Source organism: Pimephales promelas, chromosome 19, assembly GCF_988280905.1.
Source record: "Pimephales promelas chromosome 19, fPimPro1.hap1.1, whole genome shotgun sequence".
Lineage (NCBI taxonomy): Eukaryota > Metazoa > Chordata > Actinopteri > Cypriniformes > Leuciscidae > Pimephales > Pimephales promelas.
The window spans coordinates 8,806,198-8,828,943 of record NC_142787.1 but is presented as its reverse complement, the minus strand read 5'-3'; the positions used below and the strand labels follow the sequence as shown (position 1 = coordinate 8,828,943).

The following is a 22,746-nucleotide window of genomic DNA, read 5'->3' as shown; positions in this document are numbered from 1 at the left end:
TGTTATAGTGTACCGGGTTGCTCTGCATCAGGACTTAGACAGCAGACATCCCAAGTCTCCCGGAAGTTCTGGAGATTATGGAGATTTCCATAATTAAAACAATAATTTTTTAATATTTATTTAATAATATACATAATATTATTTAATATATAATATTTATTAAATATAAAATATGTTAATATTATTTACTTATATTTATTTATATTATATATCTCTCCGCCCCAACCCCACCCCCATCGATCCTGAAACATGTATTTTGAATCATGATTCGTTTATTTACGTGAATAATCGATTTAAAAGGCTAAGAATCGAATTAATCGCGATTCTATAGCGATTCAGTGGTTTAAAATATATAAACACAACCTTAAAGTGTTCCTGGTACAAGCTGCCTCACGCATTGGCCGTGAGACATCCGCATTTGATTGGTTTCGCTCGGGTGTCTGGGGGTTCTCCCCCATCAAATTTTGAATTTCGTAGATGTGTTTTCCTGCATTCTGGGGCATTTTAGGCCTTTGCTCTTTGCCACTTAATACCAATGGTCTAAAAATGCAATGTTAATTGAACTGCCATGTAGAAAATTAAATGCATCAGTCTCGTGATCTTTGAAATTAAGAGCAAATTAAGAGAATTAAGAGAAAATTAAGATTATTGATAGTATACATTTTACATCTCATATGTTCGGCAAAAGGCGGATTCGAACTCGAGTCTGACTGCATCAAAGCTCTTTTCCCGAACCACACGCTCTACGATCTACGCCACTACAGCTGTTCCTTGATGGGTGTGTTTTAGCTACACTTACTGCAAATATAGGCTACGATATGTTTTATCAGACTAGCCTTTGCGGTTTCGAAACATTGACCATCCCCCCCATGTGGTTTTTTCAAACGGAGTTTGAAGAAGAGATTGAACGGTGTCTTTCTCGTATGCCGCTGCTGCTACGTGACCACACCAAGTAACTCAAAACTCCATGTTATTCTCCGATGGGCGCTGAGGCGTCCCTGATTGGTTGATTGGTTAACACTGCGCGTCACTGATTGGTTGAATTGAGCAAATTTAGTGACGTTTTAATAGGATATCAGAGCTTCATTGGTTAGATAGCGAGGGCACTCTTTCTCAGCGCCCCGAGGATAAAACTACACGAATAAGCTGGCTTACAAAAATATCCCCACCCCCTCCCCGTCCTTCTAGTGTGTAAAACACGTACACCTGTACAGAAGAAATTAATATTTTTGTCAAAATAAATGGCTTGGCATGGCTTGGTATATTTTCCTGCTTTTTTGTCCTTAGCCAATCACATGCCAAATACAACATACTGTTTAACAGCAAGTTTAGATGTAGTACCGACTCGCACACTGTGAGATTTTGGATTGCTTTACAGCTAAAACAGAATTTGTCTCATATTTGAGTTTGATCATTGATGCTGATTCCCGTTTATGACTGTGAAACGCTCTGGACTGTATAACACGTCCTCAGTTAGTTCACATTGGCTGTTTTTTCATCTGTGCTTTAACTCTTTGTGTTTTTGCAGACTGATTCGAGATCAGTTACTGGCTGGAGACTTTACAACCAACATGAGATTACTGCAGGTAACAAACACACACTCTCTCTCACTCTCTCTCACACACACACACACACATACACACTTTGTGAGGACTCTCCCCACATCGCATACATCATATACGGGCACGCGCCATCAGTGTTGGGAGTAACGCATTACAAAAGTAATACATTACAGTAACATATTACTTTTTGCTGTAACGCAGTAGTGTAAGGCATTACTAATCAATTTTCAGTAATATTTTACTCATTACATGTTCAGTGAGGCTTGTATTACAGTTGTATTACAGTGTATTGTCTGCCTTTACTTCTTAAAGGCAACAGACTATGTGAAAGTTTTAAAGCAGTCTTTTAGTGCCAGTTCAGAGCGGTCGCGTCTGTAACATTGTTTTTTCCTCATAAATGCGAACACGAAAACTAAAATAAAATGAATATTTTAAGTTCTATGGAGACTGGAGAGCCAACCCTTCCTCATCCGATTTGCGCAGTGTAGGCCTAATTAACAGAATTACAAAAAATATATTTTACCTCCTATTTTTTTTTTGTCACGCATGAATGTGTGTCTTTTCCCTAATATTAAAAATAAAACATAGACTGATATTTGTCTAATGTCTGGAGTCCTTTGAGGAAGTAGCCTATACGTTTCAATACATGTATTTTCTGAGAATTTTTATTTTAAGTTTTGACTGCAAATGTCAAGTCCATAATGCTCCTTAACTAGTTTTGTGGTGTAGGTCTACGTATTTTATAATGTTAACTTCAAATAATACTAATAGCCTAATTTAAAGATAAAGCAGCATTGGATATGGACGGTAAGGAGAATAACGCTGGTAGTTGGAAGAGGTGTGTCACGATTCTGTTCGTGGATCTGAGTCGTGTGGCGAATCGCGATTTTGGTTTCATATTGCATATCGTTACAGCCCCAAAGTTGTTCTACTTAGTTATTTTGGTGAAAGTAACTCAAAAGTAATACATGAGTAATGTAACGCATTACAATTCTGAGACAGTAATATTGTAAGGTAATGAATTACTTTTAAATAACAGTAACAAGTAATACCTAATGTATTACAGTTTGGAAGTAACTTGCACAACACTGCGCGCCATCCTCCCCGGAGGTAAACTTCTCCTGCAGGATTTCCAATACTGAAGCGACAGGGCAGTTAACTGGGTTCCTATCATGTGCCAAGCACCATGTCACGAAAACTTTCCATTTGGAAGAATACAGTCTCCTTGTAGAAAGGGCTCTAGCACTAGCGATGGTCTCCTGAACGTTAGTTGGGAGATCAAAGCCTAATGCCGACGGCCTCTGATCGGCCAAATGTACAGCTTCCACATGTCTGGGCGAGGATGCCAAATCCTGCCCTGAAATTGGGAAAGCAAATCCTCTCTGACTGGAATCCTCCAGGGGGACGATTCCAGCAGAGGAATCAACTCCGAAAATCATGGCTGAGACGGCCAAAACGGGGCTACTAGAAGGAGGCGGACTCCGCTCTCCCTCACTCTGGCCAGGACCGCCTGGATCATTTTGATGGGCGGGAAGGCGTAGAGTTTCTGCATTGGCCAAGGGTGGGCGAATGCATCTATCCCCAACAGAGCTGGAGGATTCAGGGAGAACCAGAGCGGGCATTGGGATGACTCCTTCGAGGCAAAGAGGTCCACTTCCGCTTTCCCGAACACCTCCCAGATCAGGGCCACTGTCTGACGGTTCAACATCCATTCCCCCGATTGGAGTATCTGCCTCGATAGGAAATCTGCTGCGAGGTTCAGAATCCCTGGTACATGAACCGCTTTCATAGAAAGGAACCTGCTCTGAGACCATAAGAGAAGAAGACGCGCATGCCTGTCCAGGGTGCGAGATCGAGAACCCCCTTGCCGGTTTACATGGGAAACAACCGCCATGTTGTCCGTTCTGACAATGACATCGTGCCCCTTCAGAAAGGGAGAAAATGATGTAAACCCAGGAAGACGGCTCTCAGCTCCAAGCAGTTTATGTGCCAAGCGAGGGTCTCGCCCATCCAGACCCCACACGCTGGTCTGCCCTCGAAAACTGCTCCCCAGCCAGTTAGAGAGGCATCCGTCGTAATCATCTGGCGATGGAATTCCGTACCCATACTGAACCCATTCCGTAGAAAAAGGGGGTCCTGCCAAATTGACAGGGCACGAAAGCAACTGCGCGACACCCTCAACAGGCGAAGGGCTGGCCCAGTGGGTCGGATCCCTGAGAGCTTCATCCACCACAGGAAAGGCCTCATGTGGAGCAGCAGACCCAGGAGTAGCACAGGGGAGGCTGTGGCCATTAAGCCCTGTAGCCTGCGGCAAGTGCCCACAGAAACACGATGGCCTAGCGAGAAACGGGCCAAACATGTCGTCAAACTGGAAATCCGTGCAGGAGCCAAGCGGGCCTAGCCTAGAAATCTAGACGCACCCTAGCGGCAGCAAAAATTATTTTAGCAGCAAAGTGTGGTCTAGCAACTCTCCATAGACGTTTGAGCTGGAAAACCCCAACTCTGGTAGGGCCAATCACATCGTGTATAGAGTCGGAGGGCGGGCTTAACATAATGATGACAGAGTTGCGACGGTCAGAGCAAGCTCGGACATATTCGGTTTGAAGTCATTCATCCTCGGATGCGGCCGGCGCCGCGCGCGCTGTTACAAAAAAGCTGTGGCGAAATTATCAACTTGTCATATTTGCCGCGCTCGTGCTGTCAAGTCGAGTATAAAGGCTTTGCACGGACCTCTCCCGAATCATCTCCACCACCCCGAAGCACCACTACTCCGGCTCCGTTTCCCTCGTAAGCTGATATTAGTATTTAAACATTCTCTATGATATTATTTTTTTTAATGACACACTGCCTCTTTCTCTCTCATACATATGTTGGCTAGTTATAAACTCTTAGACTTTTAATGATTAATGTTTTATTTTTAAAGTTTGTGGGTCGTGTAAAAAAAATCCCTTATTTTGGGGATGGATTCCGGGAAATCTCCCTTATTTTCAATGTTCAATGTTGACAGCTGGACTGGATACGGTAAAAGTTTATCAACTTGCTCCGCTGAGTACGTCACTGTCTTTGTTGCCCTGATTTGCTTTAGTGCTATGCAATTGCGTGCAGAGAGAATTTGAAAGACAACCGTTTATCCCGCCCCTCGGATTGAGCCCTGTCAATGAAGAGTTTCCAGACCTAACATATTGATGTAGGTCTGGGATGCCAGGCTAAAGCGGGCCTGCATAAGAACAGAATCCATGTGCACCCCCAAGAAAACTGTGTGCTGCAAGAGTGTAGCCGAACCGAACTGTGCGAAGAATCCATGGCGATACCCCTTGTAAGCGTTCCCATTCTGGAAAGAAATGTGAAAGAGGAAGAGGGGTGTTGCAATGCAGACGACATACCTGAGTGAGGCTGTCGTGTTGAAGATCGTAGAGTTGAGAGGTTGTCTGTGTAGGAGAGCACTTGCCGTCCTGACACGCAATGTCTGCTCCAGAGGACAAAGAAGAGTGTTTCTGAGGAAGCGACCGGCAGTTAAAGAGTGTGTCGGTATAGGGCCTGCTCTTCGAAACACCCTGGGTGGCGAAGGAGACAGGGTAAGGAAAGTAGAGCTGGTTGGAGGTGGACAGAAATGCTTGCGCGGTCTGTCCCAACCTCGTGTATGTGGACGAGCTCTCTTTTTTCTGACCAAAGCATCAGGAGCGGGACGAGGCAGCTGGGGCGGACGGTTTGTCGGATCGCTTCAGCTGCAGACGCTTGTGAGGTCGTTGACGGGAACGGGCGACCGCGGGCTCCCCAAACTGTAGAAGGTGGGGGATGCGCTGGGTCACTTCTCCTGGAAGAGAACTCTGCTGTATGAGAATTACGTTCTCTAGGTCTTTGGGCAGGGGAGGGAACGGAGGATTCCCTAACTCTCCTGGGCATGACATGTTTAAGCGCGGCCGATTGAGACTTGGAGGCACGGAATTTCTCAACCACTGTGTTGACCGCCTCTCCAAATAACCCCGACTGTGAGATAGGGCGTCAAGGAGGAAAACCTTCTCCTTATCGCGGATTTCAGTGAGGTTAAGCCATAAGTGCCGTTCCGCAGCAACCGCGCCTGCCATAGAGCGGCCTACCGCACGTGTGGTATGTTTGGTGGCCCTCAAAGCCAAATCCGTGGCCATGCGAAGCTCTTTCACAGCCTCAGGAGTCACACCACTACCCTCATCCATCTCCTTAAAGACATCGGCCTGGTAGGCCTGAAGGATGGCTATAGTGTGAATGGTCATGCCTGCTTGTCCAGCCACCATGTAGGATTTTCCGATGAGAGAGGAAGAAGTTCTACATGCTTCTTCCGAAAGATTGTTCTTGATCGCTTTCTGTATAATTTGTTCAGAATTTAAATACGATTATTTTCATCCTACTAAAAGAAATGATGTGAAGTTGATATTTTAGTCACTGGCTTGACTTACTAATGCATAAACAGTATTGAACGATTTTGAGAGAAAGATTAACTTACCTGTCTGAACTTGAACAATTAGGCTACACATCAGAAATTGTTGCTTGGTAGCTCTATCGATTTTCAGACGTTCATCGAGTTGAGGAAACAGTCGTCGGTGAAATGTTTGGACCATACAAAACTTTGGGAAGTTGTGTCGGTGCATTTCCAGAGAAAGTAAAATTAACCCATTGTTTCTTCAGAGGCTCGGATGAAGGAACTAAAAAATACTTTTGTGTTCAATTTGTACATCCGAACACATCCTACATGACTAGTTAAAGCAGACAAAAAATGGAAACCTGTAGCCATGTCGATATTATATTACCCTGGTAGTAATCTCTATTAATCTCCAGTGTAATTACATTGTTTAATATAATATTGTTTTATTTGATATTATGCAAATTTGAACTTTTTTTATATTGGTTTATTTATTATTACCATATTTTACAAGTATTTATATTGTAAGTTAATATTGTGTCCAGTTTGGCCCTGTAAATAAAGGGGTATTTTTTTTTGACAAAGTGTGTGCGGTTTCGTTTTCTTAAGTACAGTTTCAAGAACCGTTTAGGAACCGGAACCGTTTAAAAAATACCGAGTAGGTACTGGTATCGGATAAAACCCAACCGATACCCAACCCTACCGAAATTGGACTCAAAGGTGCTGGCTTTAACAACTGGTTTGGTTTACTGGTAAGCTGGCATGAATGACAGGTCTTAATAAAACTGGCAACATCCTTTTTAATACGCGGCCAGTAGAAATACCGAAGAATTCTATCATACGTTTTCTGAACACCAGCATGACCGGCGAGCTGATCGTGGGCCATTTTCAACACTAACGAGCGAAACTTCACTGGTATCACTACCTGGATGACAGAATCTCCCATAAAATCAACAGCATGTGGGGAGCACTTTCTCATAAAACCCTTTTTCAATAAAATAGCCTTGTGCTCTGTCCCAAATTTCAGTGCTATCGATAACTTGTTCAAATTGTGGTTTCAATGTTTCATCCTTCTGCTGCTCAGTTGACAACTCCTCCTGAGAAACCACAATGGGATAATCACTCAGAATGAAGCCCGATTCAGTCTCGCTAATTTTCTCTTCAACCCTTGGCAGAGCACCAGAACAAGTTACCGCACACACCACAAAAACTTCTGGATACTGTTGTGCACTCATCCTGATTACCCGTACAAGACGGTGCATCAGTCACAACTAGAGGGCGATTTATTAACCCACATACGTCCGCCTGCTAAGTTATTGCCAAGGATCAATGAGACACCATCAACAGGTAAAATAGGGCATGTACCAAGATCCAGCACTCCATGAACTGTCACGGGTCAAATTAACTTTATGCAAGGGTACGGATAATATATAAAGCCCAATTCCGCGAATCAAAAGCGACCTACCAGTGTGCGGCTCAGTTGAGAAGGGCAACATAGACTCCAAAATAAACGACTCGGATGACTCTGTCTCAGAGAATTTTCACTGCAACTTTATCAACACTTTGTGCAGTGACACAAAACCATTAGAAATAAATGGTTTAAAGGTGCATTGCGCAACATTTCACGTTAAAAATATCCGTTTTTCTAACCCATAGATGCTTAAACAATTGCCTGATGGGCTGAATGAGCCCTTCTCTGATCACTCTGATTGCATCTATAATCCTGTACAGTAAGTTAAATAAGAGGGATTCGGGACGGAATTTGAGACGTCATGCGCGTTCACGCTCACCTGGCGATGTCTGGCAGGTGTGTGTATTCGCCGCCATTCTCCGTATCAGTGAAGACAACTAAAGCGAAAAAACTTTAGTCAACTTTTGACAAAAGTTGAAGATGGATTCAAAGAGACCGGCTTGTAGTTCATTCCAAACCCCAACGCAAACTCCACGTAAGACGAAGAAAATAAAACTTTTCCAACACTAACACAGACACACAAACACACACACACGGCAGAAAAGACAATACAAAGTACAGCCGTGACGCACTCTCTTTCTGTCTCTCTCACACGCACACACACACACACACACACTCTCTTTCTCTCTCTCACGCACACAGGCACCCTCTAACCTCCACTCTATCTGCTTTTTTCAGGATTATCCCATTTCTGATGTTCACGCCATCCTCATTAAAGCTAAAGAACTGCAGGAAGGCTTGTAGCCATGCCCACAGACTCCACCCACTCAGGCCACACCCCCAGGCTCCGCCCCCAGTCTGATGACTGACAGCAGTGCCGCCCATCCGACCCGGGTGGGATCCATCGTTTGCCTTTGTGTGATTGAGCGTTTGGTCTTACCGTCTCTCAGGTAGACGAGTGTGAGAGGGTGTGTTTGTGTGTGTGTAAGTGACTGTGTTTACTGTTGAACGCTTATAAAGACCCACACACTGACACACACACTGCAGACGGGACTCCAGAAACACTCCAGAACATTGATCGTAATTACTACAGTATAAATACTGAAGAGAACAAAAGATCTTCACAGTTTGATGGACTTTATACGGCTGTGTTTATATCAGTGATTGTTTACGGCCTCTTGTTTGTTTGTTTGTTTTGTTTTGTTTAATACTTGATCACGTATCTTTCACAAATGAACAAAATCCTGACTGCAGATTCTCTGGTTCATCCGTGAGCGAATGAAAGCCTCCTGCAGGATTTCCCTGATCCCGAGGAGTGTGTCTGTGTGTTCATCCGGCTTCCTTCACACACTCAAGCATGAGCTCGTCTTTCAGATGTGATTGCGTTAGTATCCCATCATGCCTCTTCTCAGATGCGATGGCGTCAGTATCCCATCATGACTCTCTTCAGATGCGTAACCAGTCAATCTTCCACTAATATCTGCATTAGTTTCGTCACACTAATACTGACTGAGCGCTGAGCGTGTTTGTTTGAGGGAACTTCCGATCAAAGTTTATTATGTTTTTTTTAAAAACGTGTTGCAATTCACCTTTTTTAAATGTCACGTTGTTTTTGTATTTTAATCTGTCTGGGAAATCGATGCTCTTCTTCTTCGGGGAATGTCTGGCCACACGTGTCTCTCTGTAACCGCTCCTCCATTGTGTACATTTGAAGAGGATTGTTTTCTTTTGCATGTGAAGATGTTTTTGTATGAAGGCACCTGTAGTTCTTGCCATTGTATATCAATGTTTTTACAGTGCTTGCAGATGCAGAATAAAAAAATTAAATCTCAAAATGTCCATCTTATTAAAATCTAGAACGTTCCCATGAAGGTGCATTCCCATGAAGGTGCGTTCACATCCGTCACACACCAGTGTACATGTCACCAGAACTCGCCAACATCGCTCGCTTGATCTCTGCTAATCAGTGCCAATGCCCTTTATATCAGCAACAGTCTGTGTGTGTGTCTCTGCCGCCTGTCCGTGTATGTGAGTCTGTGTTTATATCAGCAACTGTCTGTGTGTGTCCGTCCGTCTGTCTGTGTGTGTCTGACTGTCTCTCTCTCTCTCTCTCTCTGTGTGTGTGTGTGTGTGTCTGTCTGTCTGTCTGTGTGTGTCCGACTGTGTGTGTGTGTGTGTGTGTGTGTGTGTGTGTGTCTGACTGTCTCTCAATTCAATTCAAAGGGGCTTTATTGGCATGAAAGTTTTTCAAACAATGTTGCCAAAGCATATACAAAATATACAAATACTATATATATACAGTATATATATATGCACATACACATACATATATATACTGTATATATATACACACACATACACAAACATTTAACACAATATTTGGATATATTTGTGTGTGTGTGTGTGTGTGTGTCGATCACTCACTCACTCACAGGTTGTGGCATGTTTGAATATATTGGGCAGCAAGATAAGTTTTGTCTCCTTCTCTCTCTCTCTCTCTCTCTCTCTCTCTCTCTCTCTCAGTGAGCAGTGTTATTTTAGTATCATAGTTTAAAAAAAATACATATTTTTTTTTTTTTTTTACATTTTAGTAATTTTGTTTTGTTTAATAAGTCTATATAGTTTTTTTTTATATAAATGTTATATTAGTTTATTTTATCACATCAAATTAAACTGATCATGAGAAATGTTGCCTTGGCAACTAACTGATATATCCTTTTTTTTATTTCAAGACTCGAAAATGTTCTTTATAGATTCTGCTAAGTATAATAACTTTGGTAATGAAGGAATGTGATATAATAACGCATCTGTAAACCTTTATTGGTGTAAGTATACAGGATACCGTGTACTGTACAGTGATGTCAGTCGAGCATCTCTGTTTCCATGGAAACTCCTCCAGCCGCGGATGCTTCATTACCCGTAGTACCGTGATGCTGATTCGCACTGATGCAGATAAAACACACCTGCTGTCCTGCATGATGTACATCTGATCGAGTGTGTGTGTGTGTGTGTTCGTTCATCTTCCGCGAGCACACACACGCCCTCTGTGCGCGTGCACGCCGCAGACCCACAAACCCACATCAGAATGTGCGCGAGAGCTGGATGTGTGTCAAGGACACGAGCGAATAACAACACGGGATTCGTGCATGAGTAAACAAGGATTCGGGTTCGGATCTTCAGCGGGTTCCGGTTCTGGTTCCGATCCTAGCGGCTTCTGTGGGATTCGGGCCCGATCCGGATCCTGCGACCCGTTTCTCTCTCCTGTGGATTTAAATGGACTCGTGAACCCGATCCGGGTCTGATGTTTATGAACGAGACGCTGAGATCAGCTCAACTGGCGATGGATGCCTATATGCTAAACAAAAACATAAATCTCATGTGAAATCAGATTGATCCTCAGCATCGCCTCCATTTTGAATCTGATTTAATATTATGATTTTATTCGCGATTATGGATTTATTTCCGTCTCCTTGATTTTATTCACATCATGACGCGTTTGCTGTTATGATTGTTTTTCTGGATGATTGTTGATGCTCTGCCGCGGATTATTGATCTGATCTGATCGCCTTTGTAACCATAATCAGAGAAAAAGACTCGCAGAGACGGACATTCGCGCTGGTTCGGTTCGGACACGCGGAGTGTGTTCAGTGAATGAGCCATGAATGAGAGGTGATGAAGATGATGATGATGATGCTGGAGACACAGGTAACTGAAACATAAAGCCGCTTTATTGGGATTTATGATTCCATGAAGAACCTTACCCAGGGATATTCCCATCGCTGAAGCTTCTTTAGGTTATTAAATGTTCTTCTTCACACTAAGAAAACGGCTCTTTTGTGAACGGATCACCGAAAGGTTCTTCTGTGGAATCATTGCGAAAAAATGTCTTTAGAAGCTTTATTTATTTTATGTTCATGTGATGTTTTGTCCCATAAAGGTTTTGTGAGCGCTGTTCATACCGAGAGAAAACGATACAAAAAGAGTCAATGGAGGAAGTGATGTCATTTGATTGATTAATTTTTCTCAGGCTCAAATCGCCCCTATTCCCTATACCCTAAATTTGTAGTGGACATTTCTGAGTGCACTCATTCAATCCCACAATTCACTGCAATAACGAGTGTACAACTGGGCTGCATTTAAGGCCTTGTCCCAAATGGCTCACTTCATAATCACCCTCAGACTGTGAACGTCACTGCTTAGTGCCTAGCCTACGCTGTTCACAACTAGCGAAACTATTGCACAGGGCTGGATTAAGAGTTCAGAGGCCCCCTCTTACGCAGGCCAAATGTATATTTTGTCCAAGCGCATTTTAATATGACATTTACAGTTTTACTGACTTAAAATTAACTTTGTTGAACTATGCTGCAGAAAATGTTGTATATTTTAAGGTTAAATGCATCAATCTCGTGCTCTTTGAGAGATCAAAATTAAGAGCTTCAACCCATGAACTGCTCGTTGAACAAAGAAAACGCATTGATTTGTACCAGGACAATATAAAGAGGGCTCAAACATCTTTTTAGTTGAGTCTCAGTCTACATTACATTAGCCTATCAATGGTGTTTTAGGATCCCAAACAATTATTATAATAATGTAAAAAATATTTATATAATTATTCCTATGAGGTAAAATCCATAAAGCTTATAAATGTACTATATAAATGAAAATGAATATTTCAAAAGGAGCCTATATTTTAGTCTACATTACACTATAATATAGGAAAATTAAAATACTTTGTCCTTATTTCTTCACTTGCAAGAAATAAATCCTTGAGCTTGTATTTAGGAGAAAACACTATGATGATCGCGTAAGCAAAGTGCACAGTTTTCTTTAATCCACCCAGCACTAACAGGATGCATATTCTTAAAGTCTTGTGCTGTTGAGGCAAAAATCCATATCATGGTTTCGATTTTAGTTCGTTGGCAAAATGTAACGCAGAACCTAACATAGGTCTCTAGACCTATGTTAGGTTCTACATTTTACATCTCACATGTGTTGGGAAAAGGGAGAAGAGACTTTGGCAAAAGGCGGAGCACATCAAAAGCTGATTCACGCGCTTTGCGCGCTACGACACCACTTCACATGTGACGTAAACGACGTCTTTTTTCATTAAAGACAGGCACTTAGTGCAGACATACGTTTCATTTTATCAAACCATCCCTCACGGCCTCGAAACACTACCGGCCCACCTGGGAAACTCCCGACTCTCCCGATTGCCACTGGTGTCCAGGCCCCCTTAGATGTCGTGGGCCCCTGGGCAAGTGCCCAGTTGCCCTAATGGTTAATCCGGCCCTGCCCTTGCAGTGTGCTTGAATAGCCCTGATTTATCTTTTCCTTATGTATTTGTTCTATGCACAATTCTATATGAATGGGCTGTTGAAGAAAATTTATAAGATTACACAAACAAAGATAAAAACAGTACAATAGCATAGCAGTCAGCTTAAGGTAGCTAGCTACAACTATTAAATGTGGTTAAATGTAAAAATATGTCCAATGTCGTACACTACAGTTGTGTAGGTCTGTTGTGATGTCACAATCATGGTGCATTGTGGTCTACAGATCAGAATCAAGGGTCTGTCCTGATACACTTCTCTCGTTCACTTGACGAAGAGAAGCGCACTTCAGGGAGTGCTTAGGGAGGTTTGCGAGTGTAATGCTGCGTCCCAATTCGCTTACTTAAACTACGCCCTAAAAGTATGTACTCTTTTTGTGAAGAAAAACTACATACGTTTGAGTGCGTAGCAAAAGAGTAGGCAAATTTTGGGACATACTATCATGTCATCTTTAACGGACAGCTCTGTCGCGTGCTGAGTGCCTTCTGTCACCGTAAACTGCTCTGTCAATCATCTTGTCAAAGTTCATAGACACAGTTAAAATCCTCCATTCTATCTATTTGATTTCCTACCGTTTCGGAGAGCACGTTCATGCCAGTCGTGGGTCTTTCATGCGGAGACTCTCCTCCTATTTGCAATTTGAATATAATGATGCATTTAAAAAGTAATGGCTAAACATGTCTTTACAAAAGTTCACAGTGCTGCTGCATATGCAATATAATGTGGACAACATTGAATAAATTCATTTTCGTCAGGTTAGATACTGATAATTAATCACTCAAAGCTCTTTATTTAAACCTCTCTACACAACCGCGGGACTCGCGCGTCCTCCGTGTCTGTAGTTTTTTAACACTTTTTACTCTTGTTTGTAGTTCTAACCAAATCCTCGTCCAACACGCAATGATTTGTGGGCAATATCAGCCGTTAGAGTGTGCATCGATCTACACTTCGCATTCTGACCGGAAATTGTAGACCATCCGGGTATCTTTGAAACACTCATTTCAACATACTACGATTTGGGATGTACTAATTCTATTTTCGCATACTATTTAGGACGGATAGTATGCGAATTGGGACGCAGCTTAGGTCACAGTGAGAACACCCATAATGCACTGCAAGGGTCGTTTAAAAATCCCTTTTCGAAATGGCTGGTCCAATTAGTACAGCGTGATATCATGTAGAAAGTCCTTTTTAATTGATTATTACAGTGTAATTAAGGTTTAAATGCTAGTTTCCATAGTTTAGATGGATCTTTTCTTTAGCAGTTTGCTAAGTTTAAAATGATTATTAAACAGCAAAAGCAGCAACTCTCGCGGCGCACTAATGTCCGAATTCACTCACTTGTTTTCATTCACTTCTGTTTGTGGACTAGTGAAGGGAATAGTGAACAAGGGTGTATGGGGTGCTTTGAAACACAGCTCTGTTGATTCAACTCTATTTGAAAGTCTCATCATGCGTGAATGATGTTTTTAAGACTTGCAGAAAAAGAAAAACTCTTGTAATGTTGCTCCTGATGTTGATGCAGATGAAGATTGGTGAGAGAGAGAGAGTGTGTGTGTGTGTGAGTGTGTGTGAGGGAGAGTGTGTGTGTGTGTGTGTGTGTGTGTGTGAGAAAGAGAGAGGGTGTGTGTGTGTGTGTGTGTGTGTGAGAGAGAGAGAGAGAGAGAGAGAGAGAGAGAGAGAGTTGCTGTGTCCCAATTCGCTTATTTATACTACGCCTTAAAAGTATGTACTCTTTTTATGAAGAAAAAGTACATACTTTTGAGTGTTTAGCAAAAGAGTAGGCAAGCTTTGGGACATACTATCACGTCATCTTTAACGGACGGCTCTGTCGCGTGCTGCGTGCATCCTGTCACCGTAAACTGCCCTGCCAATCATCTTGTCACAGTTAAAATCCTCCATTCAATCTAATTTGATTTCCTACCATTTCGGAGCACGTTCATCTGCCAGTCATGGGTCTTTCATGCAGAGACTCTCCTCGTGTTTGCAATTTGAATATAATGATGCATTTAAAAAGTAATGGCTAAACGTCTTTACAAAAGTTCACAATGCTGCTGCATATGCAATATAATGTGGACAACATTGAGTAAATTCATTTTCGTCAGGTTAGATACTGATAATTAATCACTCAAAGCTTTTTATCTACATCTCAACATAACCGCGGGACTCTGTGTCTGTAGTTTTTTAACACTTTTTACTCGTATTTGTAGTTCTAATCCTCGTCCACCACACAATGGTTTGTGGGCAATATCAGCCGTTAGAGTGTGCATCGATTACAATACACTTCGGATTCTGACCGGATATAGTAGACCATCCGGGTATCTTTAAAACACTCATTTCAACATAATACGATTTGGGACGTACTAATTCTATTTTCGAATACTATTTAGGACGGATATAGTATGCGAATTGGGACGCAGCATGCATGTGAGTGTGTGTGTGTGTGTCTGTTTCTGTGTGTAAGAGTGAGTGACAGTGAGTGTGTTTCTCTGGACAGCTGGACAGATCCGTTCTGAATGCGTGGTGAAGGTGTGTGTGAGTGTGTGAACAGGAAACAGCAGGGTTATTGTGTTCATCTTTCGAGCTCATGATTCAGAGAGCCGTGTGTGCGTGTGTGTGTGTTTGTGTCAGTCACCGAGTGAAATCCGACTCAGGAAGGGTTTGACTCCACAGGGACCCGTGTGTGTCCACCACAGCTGTGCAGTGTGTGTGTGTGTGTGTGTGTGTGTGTTCTAATGCTACCTCACCAACTCTCGTTCACAGTGTCCATTAGGTCATTTAATGTTAGTTTCAAGAGCTGAATCATCTTTGTGTGATCGTGATCTCAGCTGAAGTTTGACACTCTCTCATGACGGATTCGTGTCATCATTTACTCTTCCACATGTCGTTCCAAACCCGTAACACTTTCCTTCATCTTCACTTAGAGATATTTTAATGAAATCTGAGAGATTGCTGTCCCTCCTCCAATGGAAGTCTATTCACCCAAATCTATCTATAAATTAAAAGTTGAATCTGTTAATCATGTAAAGCAATTGTGTCTCTTTAGGAGACATGGGTTAAACTGCTTCATTTATACAAATTAATTTGACCATGTCTTTATTTTAGGTAAAGCATCTGTTACTCCTTCAGAGATTTATTTTTTTATTTTTTTTTTGTTTGCCCACAATAGAAAATTTACATTTACAGAATCACAACAAAGTTCTATTTGTACTGTATTACAAGGTATTCACAACATAAAAGACAGTAATAATTGACAAAAATTTAAATAACTACCACACATAAACAAGGTCACATTGACTTAGCATCCTTTAGATTGGAAGTTAAGGGAGTTCCTTTATATAATCCCAAAGGGAGGACCATATGGACCAAAATCTATTAGATTTTTTATGTTTATCGTAAGTGAGCTTTTCAAGTGGTAACCATGCAGCGATTTGTAATATCCACATTTTGAAGGATGGAGCCTGCGATGCAGACCAAATTAACAAAATGCATTTTTTAGCAAAGTATACCAGTACCACAAATAGTGTTACTGCATCTTTTTTAAACAGAATGTTCACATTGAGATTTAATAGATACAAAGCTGGCGTCATATCGAAATGTAGTCCAAGAAGGTCTTCCATTACACTATGTACTTTCTTCCAGTATGACAAAATTATGTCACAGTGCCAAAAACAATGCATGAATGTACCTTTATCCTTATTGCACTTGAAACACAAGCCTGTAGCGTTGGTAAACATCTTCTTAATACGCATCGGCGTAAGATATATTCTATTAAAGAATTTGAAATTGAGCTCATGGATCCCAAGGGAGGTGCATTTAGGGTACACATTCTCACATACAACAGTCCAGTCATTCCAGCCCGTTCTCATCCTTTAACGTCATATAGAACGCTATATGCAAAAACGGCGCTATACTACACACATGGCACCCTTTATCGTTAATATAACACGTAAACCCAAGAAGTTTTAAATCCTTTAGCGTGAATTTGACACGCACACCCTACCCCACACCTAAACTTAGCCCTCACAGCGCGTGTTATATTAACGATAACGGGTGCCATGTGCGTAGTATAGCGCCGTTTTTTCATATAGCGAAATATTTTTAAGCTTTGTATAGTTCTTAACAAATGGTAGAAATCTAATTGGTAGTGGAGAGAAAGTTGCTGCTTCTATATTATACCAGATAGAATTGGTCCTCTCACTACACCAACTAATCATATTTTTAATCTGGGCTGCCCAAAAATATAACTGAAGATTTGGCAAAGCAATTCCACCTTTGTCCTTTGGCTTCATAAGTTTGGACAATTTGATCCGAGGCATTTTATTGTTCCAAATAAACTTTGAAAGGTGCTTATTGAAGTCTTTGAAAAATGAACTTTTTAAATAACTAGGAATAGATTGAAATAAATATAAAAGCTTGGGAAGGATATTCATTTTAATTACATTTATTCTCGTTTTTGCATCTCCCTGTAATGCCATGGAAATGTTTGCTCTGTCTAATAAGTTCTGCTAGGGGTTCAATGACTAGAGCGAAGAGCAAGGGTGAAAGGGGGCAACCCTGTCTTGTGCCTCTCCCTATACAGAATGGAGCTGATGTGAGACTGTTCGCATCGATTGCAGCCTTAGGATTGGAATAAAGCGAAGGGTGAAGGCTGCCTTTCCTTTTGAACAAAGTTAATAATATTTAACAGTCTGCGTATATTATCAGTGCCGTAACGCGATTTCACAAACACCGTCTGATCTGGTTTAAAGGAACACTCCGACTTTTTGGGACTTTAGCCTATTCACCTTACCCCCCAGAGTTAAATAAGTCCATACATACCTTTTTCATCTCCGTGCGTGCTATAAGTCTGTTTGACGCACCCACCGCTAGCCTAGCTCAGCACAAAGACTGGATGTGAATGGTTGCAGCTTTCATACTAATCCAAATGAGTGGCAAAATAACGCAAACGTTTTCCTACATGTTGTGGTTTGTATAGTCACAGAGTGTACAAATATCAAGGCCATATGAGACACAGACATCTTTTAACCGTATAAATACTATATTTTCTGAAGGCGAAGCACTGCTACTTGATAACCATCACCTGAGACGCACCGTGACGAGGAGCAGAGAGTTTGCTCAGTGTTGGAGTAAAGAGTCAGCAATTACTAACGTTAGATAGAAAAGCATAGTTTATCATGGGTGTTTGCTTTATTGTATGAGCTGTGAGTGACAATAAACAGGGGAGACCAGGTACAGTACCATGTTTCATTGATTTCCAACCAAAAACGCACCCCGATTTATAAATATCACAGAACATGAATAAATAATTATTATTACAGGAATCAATATATTTTAAATGCAATTTATTAGCTGAACCAAATGTATTCAACAGTATATAATATAGCCTACAGTATAATTGCATTACTAGCCTATAGGATAGAATAAGGGGAAAGTAATAGCACAAATTGTTTTTGCACAATGAACTCACAGCCTATCGTACCCTTTTGCACGCTCAAGTTCGTTATTTCCATGGTTATTTTAAATTTAGGCTACTAGGCGCGCCGCGCGCAGGGTGCAAGTTCAATGCGGTGAATGCGCTCGTTTTTTTCCAAGCGCGTCCGCGCCGCATCAAGATAAAAACATATTCATACCCTAATCATATAATAGTGTCACTAACGTTACATTAGATCTGGCTAATGGCACTGTTACAGTAGGTCATCTAAAAACATAACGGAACACTTACCTCAGCCGCAGGTGATCCACTTGTCCTGTGCTATCGATGGGATACTTGGCTATCGATGGGACCATAATGTGCTTGCAGCACATTATGGTCCGTGTGGCAAATTCCATTTTTTCAAAATAGTCGTCCTCATTGAAATGTACCGAGCAAACATAATGTCCCTTGATAATCAATTTAGGTGTGTTTGGATCAATATCCAGAGTAAGTAAGTTAGCCATTTCTTCATCCAGTCAGCGTTTTTAGTTGGAATTCTGTGAAACATGGTATTACCTCCCCTGTTTACTGTTGCAGCTATTTACAATAGAGCGAAAACCCATGACAGTAAACTACGCTTTTACTATTTATAAATTGCTGACTCTGTTACCCAAACTCTGAGCGAACTCTCCTCACCACGGCGTGTCTCAGGTGATGCGGTTATCACTCCGTCAAAGTAGCAGTGCTTCGCCTTCAGAGAATAGTTCCCAGGTTTTATATGGTTAAAAGATGTCTGTGTCTCATTTGACTTTGTTATTTGTACACTCTGTGACTATACAAATCACAACATGTAAATAGGAAAACGTTTGCGTTATTTTGCCACTCATTTGGATTAGTATGAAAGCTGCAACCATTCACATCCAGTCTTTGTGCTAAGCTTGGCTAGCGGTGGGTGCGTCAAACAGACTTATAGCACGCACGGAGATGAAAAAGGTATGTATGGACTGTATGGGTAAGGTGTATGGATGTATGGGTAAGGTGAATAGGCTAAAGTGCCAAAAAGTCGGAGTGTTCCTTTAACAATCTTAGGTATTATGCTCTCCAACCTACATGCCAGAACTTTAGCCAGTATTTTTGAGTCTGTATTGAGGAGACTTATTGGCCTATATGATGTACAATCTTGTGGGTCTTTGTCCTTCTTTAGTATTAGGCAGATATTTGCAGTTTTCCATGTTTCAGGTATTATACCTTGATCTAACGCAGCTCGTAAAGCAGGCATAAAAATATTAGAAAGCTCAGGCCAGAATAATTTATAAAATTCTGGGGAGAAACCGTCAGGTCCTGGTGATTACTCCTTCAGAGATTTAAAAAAAAAAAAAATTATTGTTTGCCCACAATAGAAAATTTACATTTACAGAATCACAACAAAGTTCTATTGTAATCTCTGGATAACCTTTGTTATTGTGTCTTTGTTATTCCAAATCTAGGCGCACAGTTTTCAAGATAAAAACATCTCAGTGTGGATTGATGTTGGGCTGCTATTTTTATTTAAAGTCTATGTAAAGTCAAAATTAAGTATGTGTTCTGAGTTTCACCACAGAAAAATGTGTTATTAGCCACCCAGCCAAATTTGAATGATAAAAAAGCCGGCAAGTACATAAAATAAGCTATCAAAATCTTGAAAAAATGAGCAGTTGAGAGCACTCAAACGCTGGGGGCGTGTCCGCTGGCTGTGCTGAAACCACGCCCACTAGTGGGAAAGCTGTCGCCCACGGGAAAGCTGTCGACGGTGATATTAGGTGAAATTGCTTTCACGATGAGAGGATGAACACTGAGGCGGGAGATAGTCGTTTCGGCCCCGTTCACCAGGAACAGTGGATTATCAGTGAATCCCAGTTGTCTCTGAGGAAAGTTTAAACTATCAAGTGTAAAATGATCACTACAGAGGCGGGTGTTGGCGGTGATCCTCAGCTCTCTAAAAACCTCTTCTTGATGTGATCGTTTTTAGGGAATTTAAATGAAGATACCGATCTGTTTTGTACATGATCGCATCAAGGTAGCCTATGCATGTCTGTGTCGAAGGCATAGCTAGCTAGAAAACTCTAGGCTCAGCTGTAGTAACTTGAATTGTACTGACAGTCACTCGCGATTGAGCGGTGATTGCGAATGTGCTCGGGGAGTGTTATTGTGTGTTAGGGGAGATATCAGACTCTGTGCATCATCAAATAGGGGTGTGTCCAGTAGCTCATGGGCTCCAGTGCGTCATCGAGCCCTGTTTTAGCCCCGCCCAAACAATCCATAAAATTGCAATGATGAAAAACTGTTTAACGGTCTAACTCCACATTTCAGTACTTCACAGTTCACAGTCTTTGTTATGTTTTAGCAATACATATGTAACATTTATAATGTGTTCAGAACTTTTTTGTAGAATTGCCTTTACAGGGACTTTAATGAAAAATCTTAGTCTAAAGGAAAAAAATTGCCGTTTTTTGAAAGCTTAGTTCAAACGGATTCAGTATTTTCTTTTTGTCATCTTAATTTGTTAATTATTTATAGGGATACTCCACTTTTTTTTAAATAGGCTCATTTTACAGTTCCTCCAGAGTTAAACAGTTGAGTTTTACCGTTTTCGAATCAATTCAGCCGATTTTCTGATATTCCGAAGAATATCTGTAACCAGACAGTTTCTGGTCTCACTGACTACCATAGTATATATTTTTTCCTACTATGGAAGTCAGTGAGACCAGAAACGGTCTGGTTACTGATATTCTTCTAAATATCAGAAAATCAGCTGAATTCGAAAACAGTAAAACTCAACTGTTTAACTCTGAGGGAGTTGTAAAATGAGCCTATTTCCAAAAAAAAAAGTGGAGTATCCCTTTAAGTTAAATATATATATATTACAGGGAAAGTATTTGTATTTGTATTCTGAGTAAGGCCATGCCCCCTTGTCGGGTTCTGACGTTTAATGACCTTCTTGGGCTAGCTCATTGGTCGCAGAGGCACCCGCACCATTTGGATGTACAGTTGCTGCAGCACAGCCCATGAGCCCTCTCTGTTGCTATGTGGAGCAGCCTGTGTCAGTCACCTCTTCCTGAACGTCACTCACACACTGCAGTCTCGAGGAAACTTTTTGATATAAAGTTCCCGAATACAAGTATTTGTTTGAAATAAGTATTCTTAAAAAAAAACATTATTTGTGCCTTTCCGAATATCGTATTCGGGTTTGGCTCTACCCCTAGTCTCAGTATAGACCCCTTTTGCGCCAACGTCACAGTTACGTCACGGCGCTAGCTGGAGGCAAAACAAAGTGAAAACTGGAGGCGGCCAATGGAAACCAGCACAGATTCGGCTACATAATAAGGAGCTTAAATTACTTGTATTATTATTAAATGTCATCTTGTTGTGTTGTTTGGTGCAAGAATCGATGTAATCTAATAATAACTTAGCTCACCTTATTAGATAGGCTCCTTGCATGCTGGCTAATAACTTTTTTAAAGCTGGTTCTCCGACATTGACAGCGTTGTGTTGGACTGATTTGTGCAGCGGTGTTCCAAAGAGCAACATCAAGACTTTTGCGTCAACATACACGCCACTTTCACGTCAAGTGGCATGTTATCTATACGCATTTTGAGCCATTTCGTGAGATCAGTCTGGCTTTCGCACGGCACTCGCAAGGTCTCGTTCTCACCCTCTCTGCCATGCACGCGCCACAGTTCTTTCTCGCTCTAGATTCCAGGAGATTTTAACTAATTTGCGGGCATCAGGGAGACGCTATCAATATGCGGGAGACTCCCGGATCTTCCCGGATGTCTGTATGGGAAACCCTGATGATAGCCTAACAGCTTGGATAACGTGCACAATTGTGTTACGATTCAAAAACTTTATTGTTTATTAGACGAAACAAAAGCATTTCATTTTCAAATGCGTGTAAGCCGCAAGAAAGATTGTATATATAGATATATATTTTAAATATATATAAAAGCAATATTCGAATAGTAACTTCAGCATTCGAATAGTATTGGTTTTTTAAATATTCGAATTATATTCGAATTTCGGAATTCGTTCCAACAGCCCTACTGTTTACATTGTCGTATTGTCTGCGCTGGCTAGGCAGAACTGCGGATCGTACACACAAGTCTTGTACATGACCATTCAGCACATAGTTATAGGCATCTAAAGATTTATATCGAGGGGCGGCAGTGGCTCAGTGATTCATGTGGGTTGTCTACAAACCGTAGTTGGTGGTTCAATCCTCGGTTCCACCTGACCAAGTGTGGAGGTGTCCTTGAGCAAGACACCTAACCCCAGCTGCTCCCGACGAGCTGGCTGGCGCCTTGCATGGCTGACACCGCCGTCTGTGTATGAATGAATGTATGAATGGGTGAATGTGAGGCAAATGTAAAGCGCTTTGGTGGCCATTAGGTCTATGAAAGCGCTATATAAATGCAGTCCATTTACCATTACCATTTATATGCCCTCAGTTTCTCTTTACGATCGGTTTCTCTATCTGTAGAAGTCAGGCCACTCAACCGAGGTAACGTAACATTAATCCTGTCAGATAGTCCATGCATTGAGTGAGCGTTGACGGGTCGGCCAATCTGGTTCTGTCCGTTAAAATTAACTTTTGA

At 41.5% G+C, this 22,746-nt stretch overlaps 2 protein-coding genes across 2 annotated transcripts in view; both read left to right on the top strand.

Moving 5' to 3' along the window:
* tbc1d13 (TBC1 domain family, member 13) overlaps positions 1–9,204 on the top strand; it is a 36,995-nt gene extending 27,791 nt beyond the window's left edge. Inside the window, exons 11-12 of the mRNA XM_039650220.2 lie at positions 1,529–1,586; positions 8,108–9,204. Of these exons, the coding sequence (XP_039506154.2) occupies positions 1,529–1,586; positions 8,108–8,173 (124 nt within the window). The 3' untranslated portion in view covers positions 8,174–9,204. The remainder of the gene's footprint in view (positions 1–1,528; positions 1,587–8,107) is intronic.
* Positions 9,205–10,311: 1,107 nt separating this feature from the next.
* Positions 10,312–22,746, top strand: part of ralgdsb (ral guanine nucleotide dissociation stimulator b) — an 84,851-nt gene continuing 72,416 nt past the window's right edge. The window contains exon 1 of the mRNA XM_039650218.2: positions 10,312–11,074. Within this exon, the coding sequence (XP_039506152.1) occupies positions 11,042–11,074 (33 nt within the window). The 5' untranslated portion in view covers positions 10,312–11,041. The remainder of the gene's footprint in view (positions 11,075–22,746) is intronic.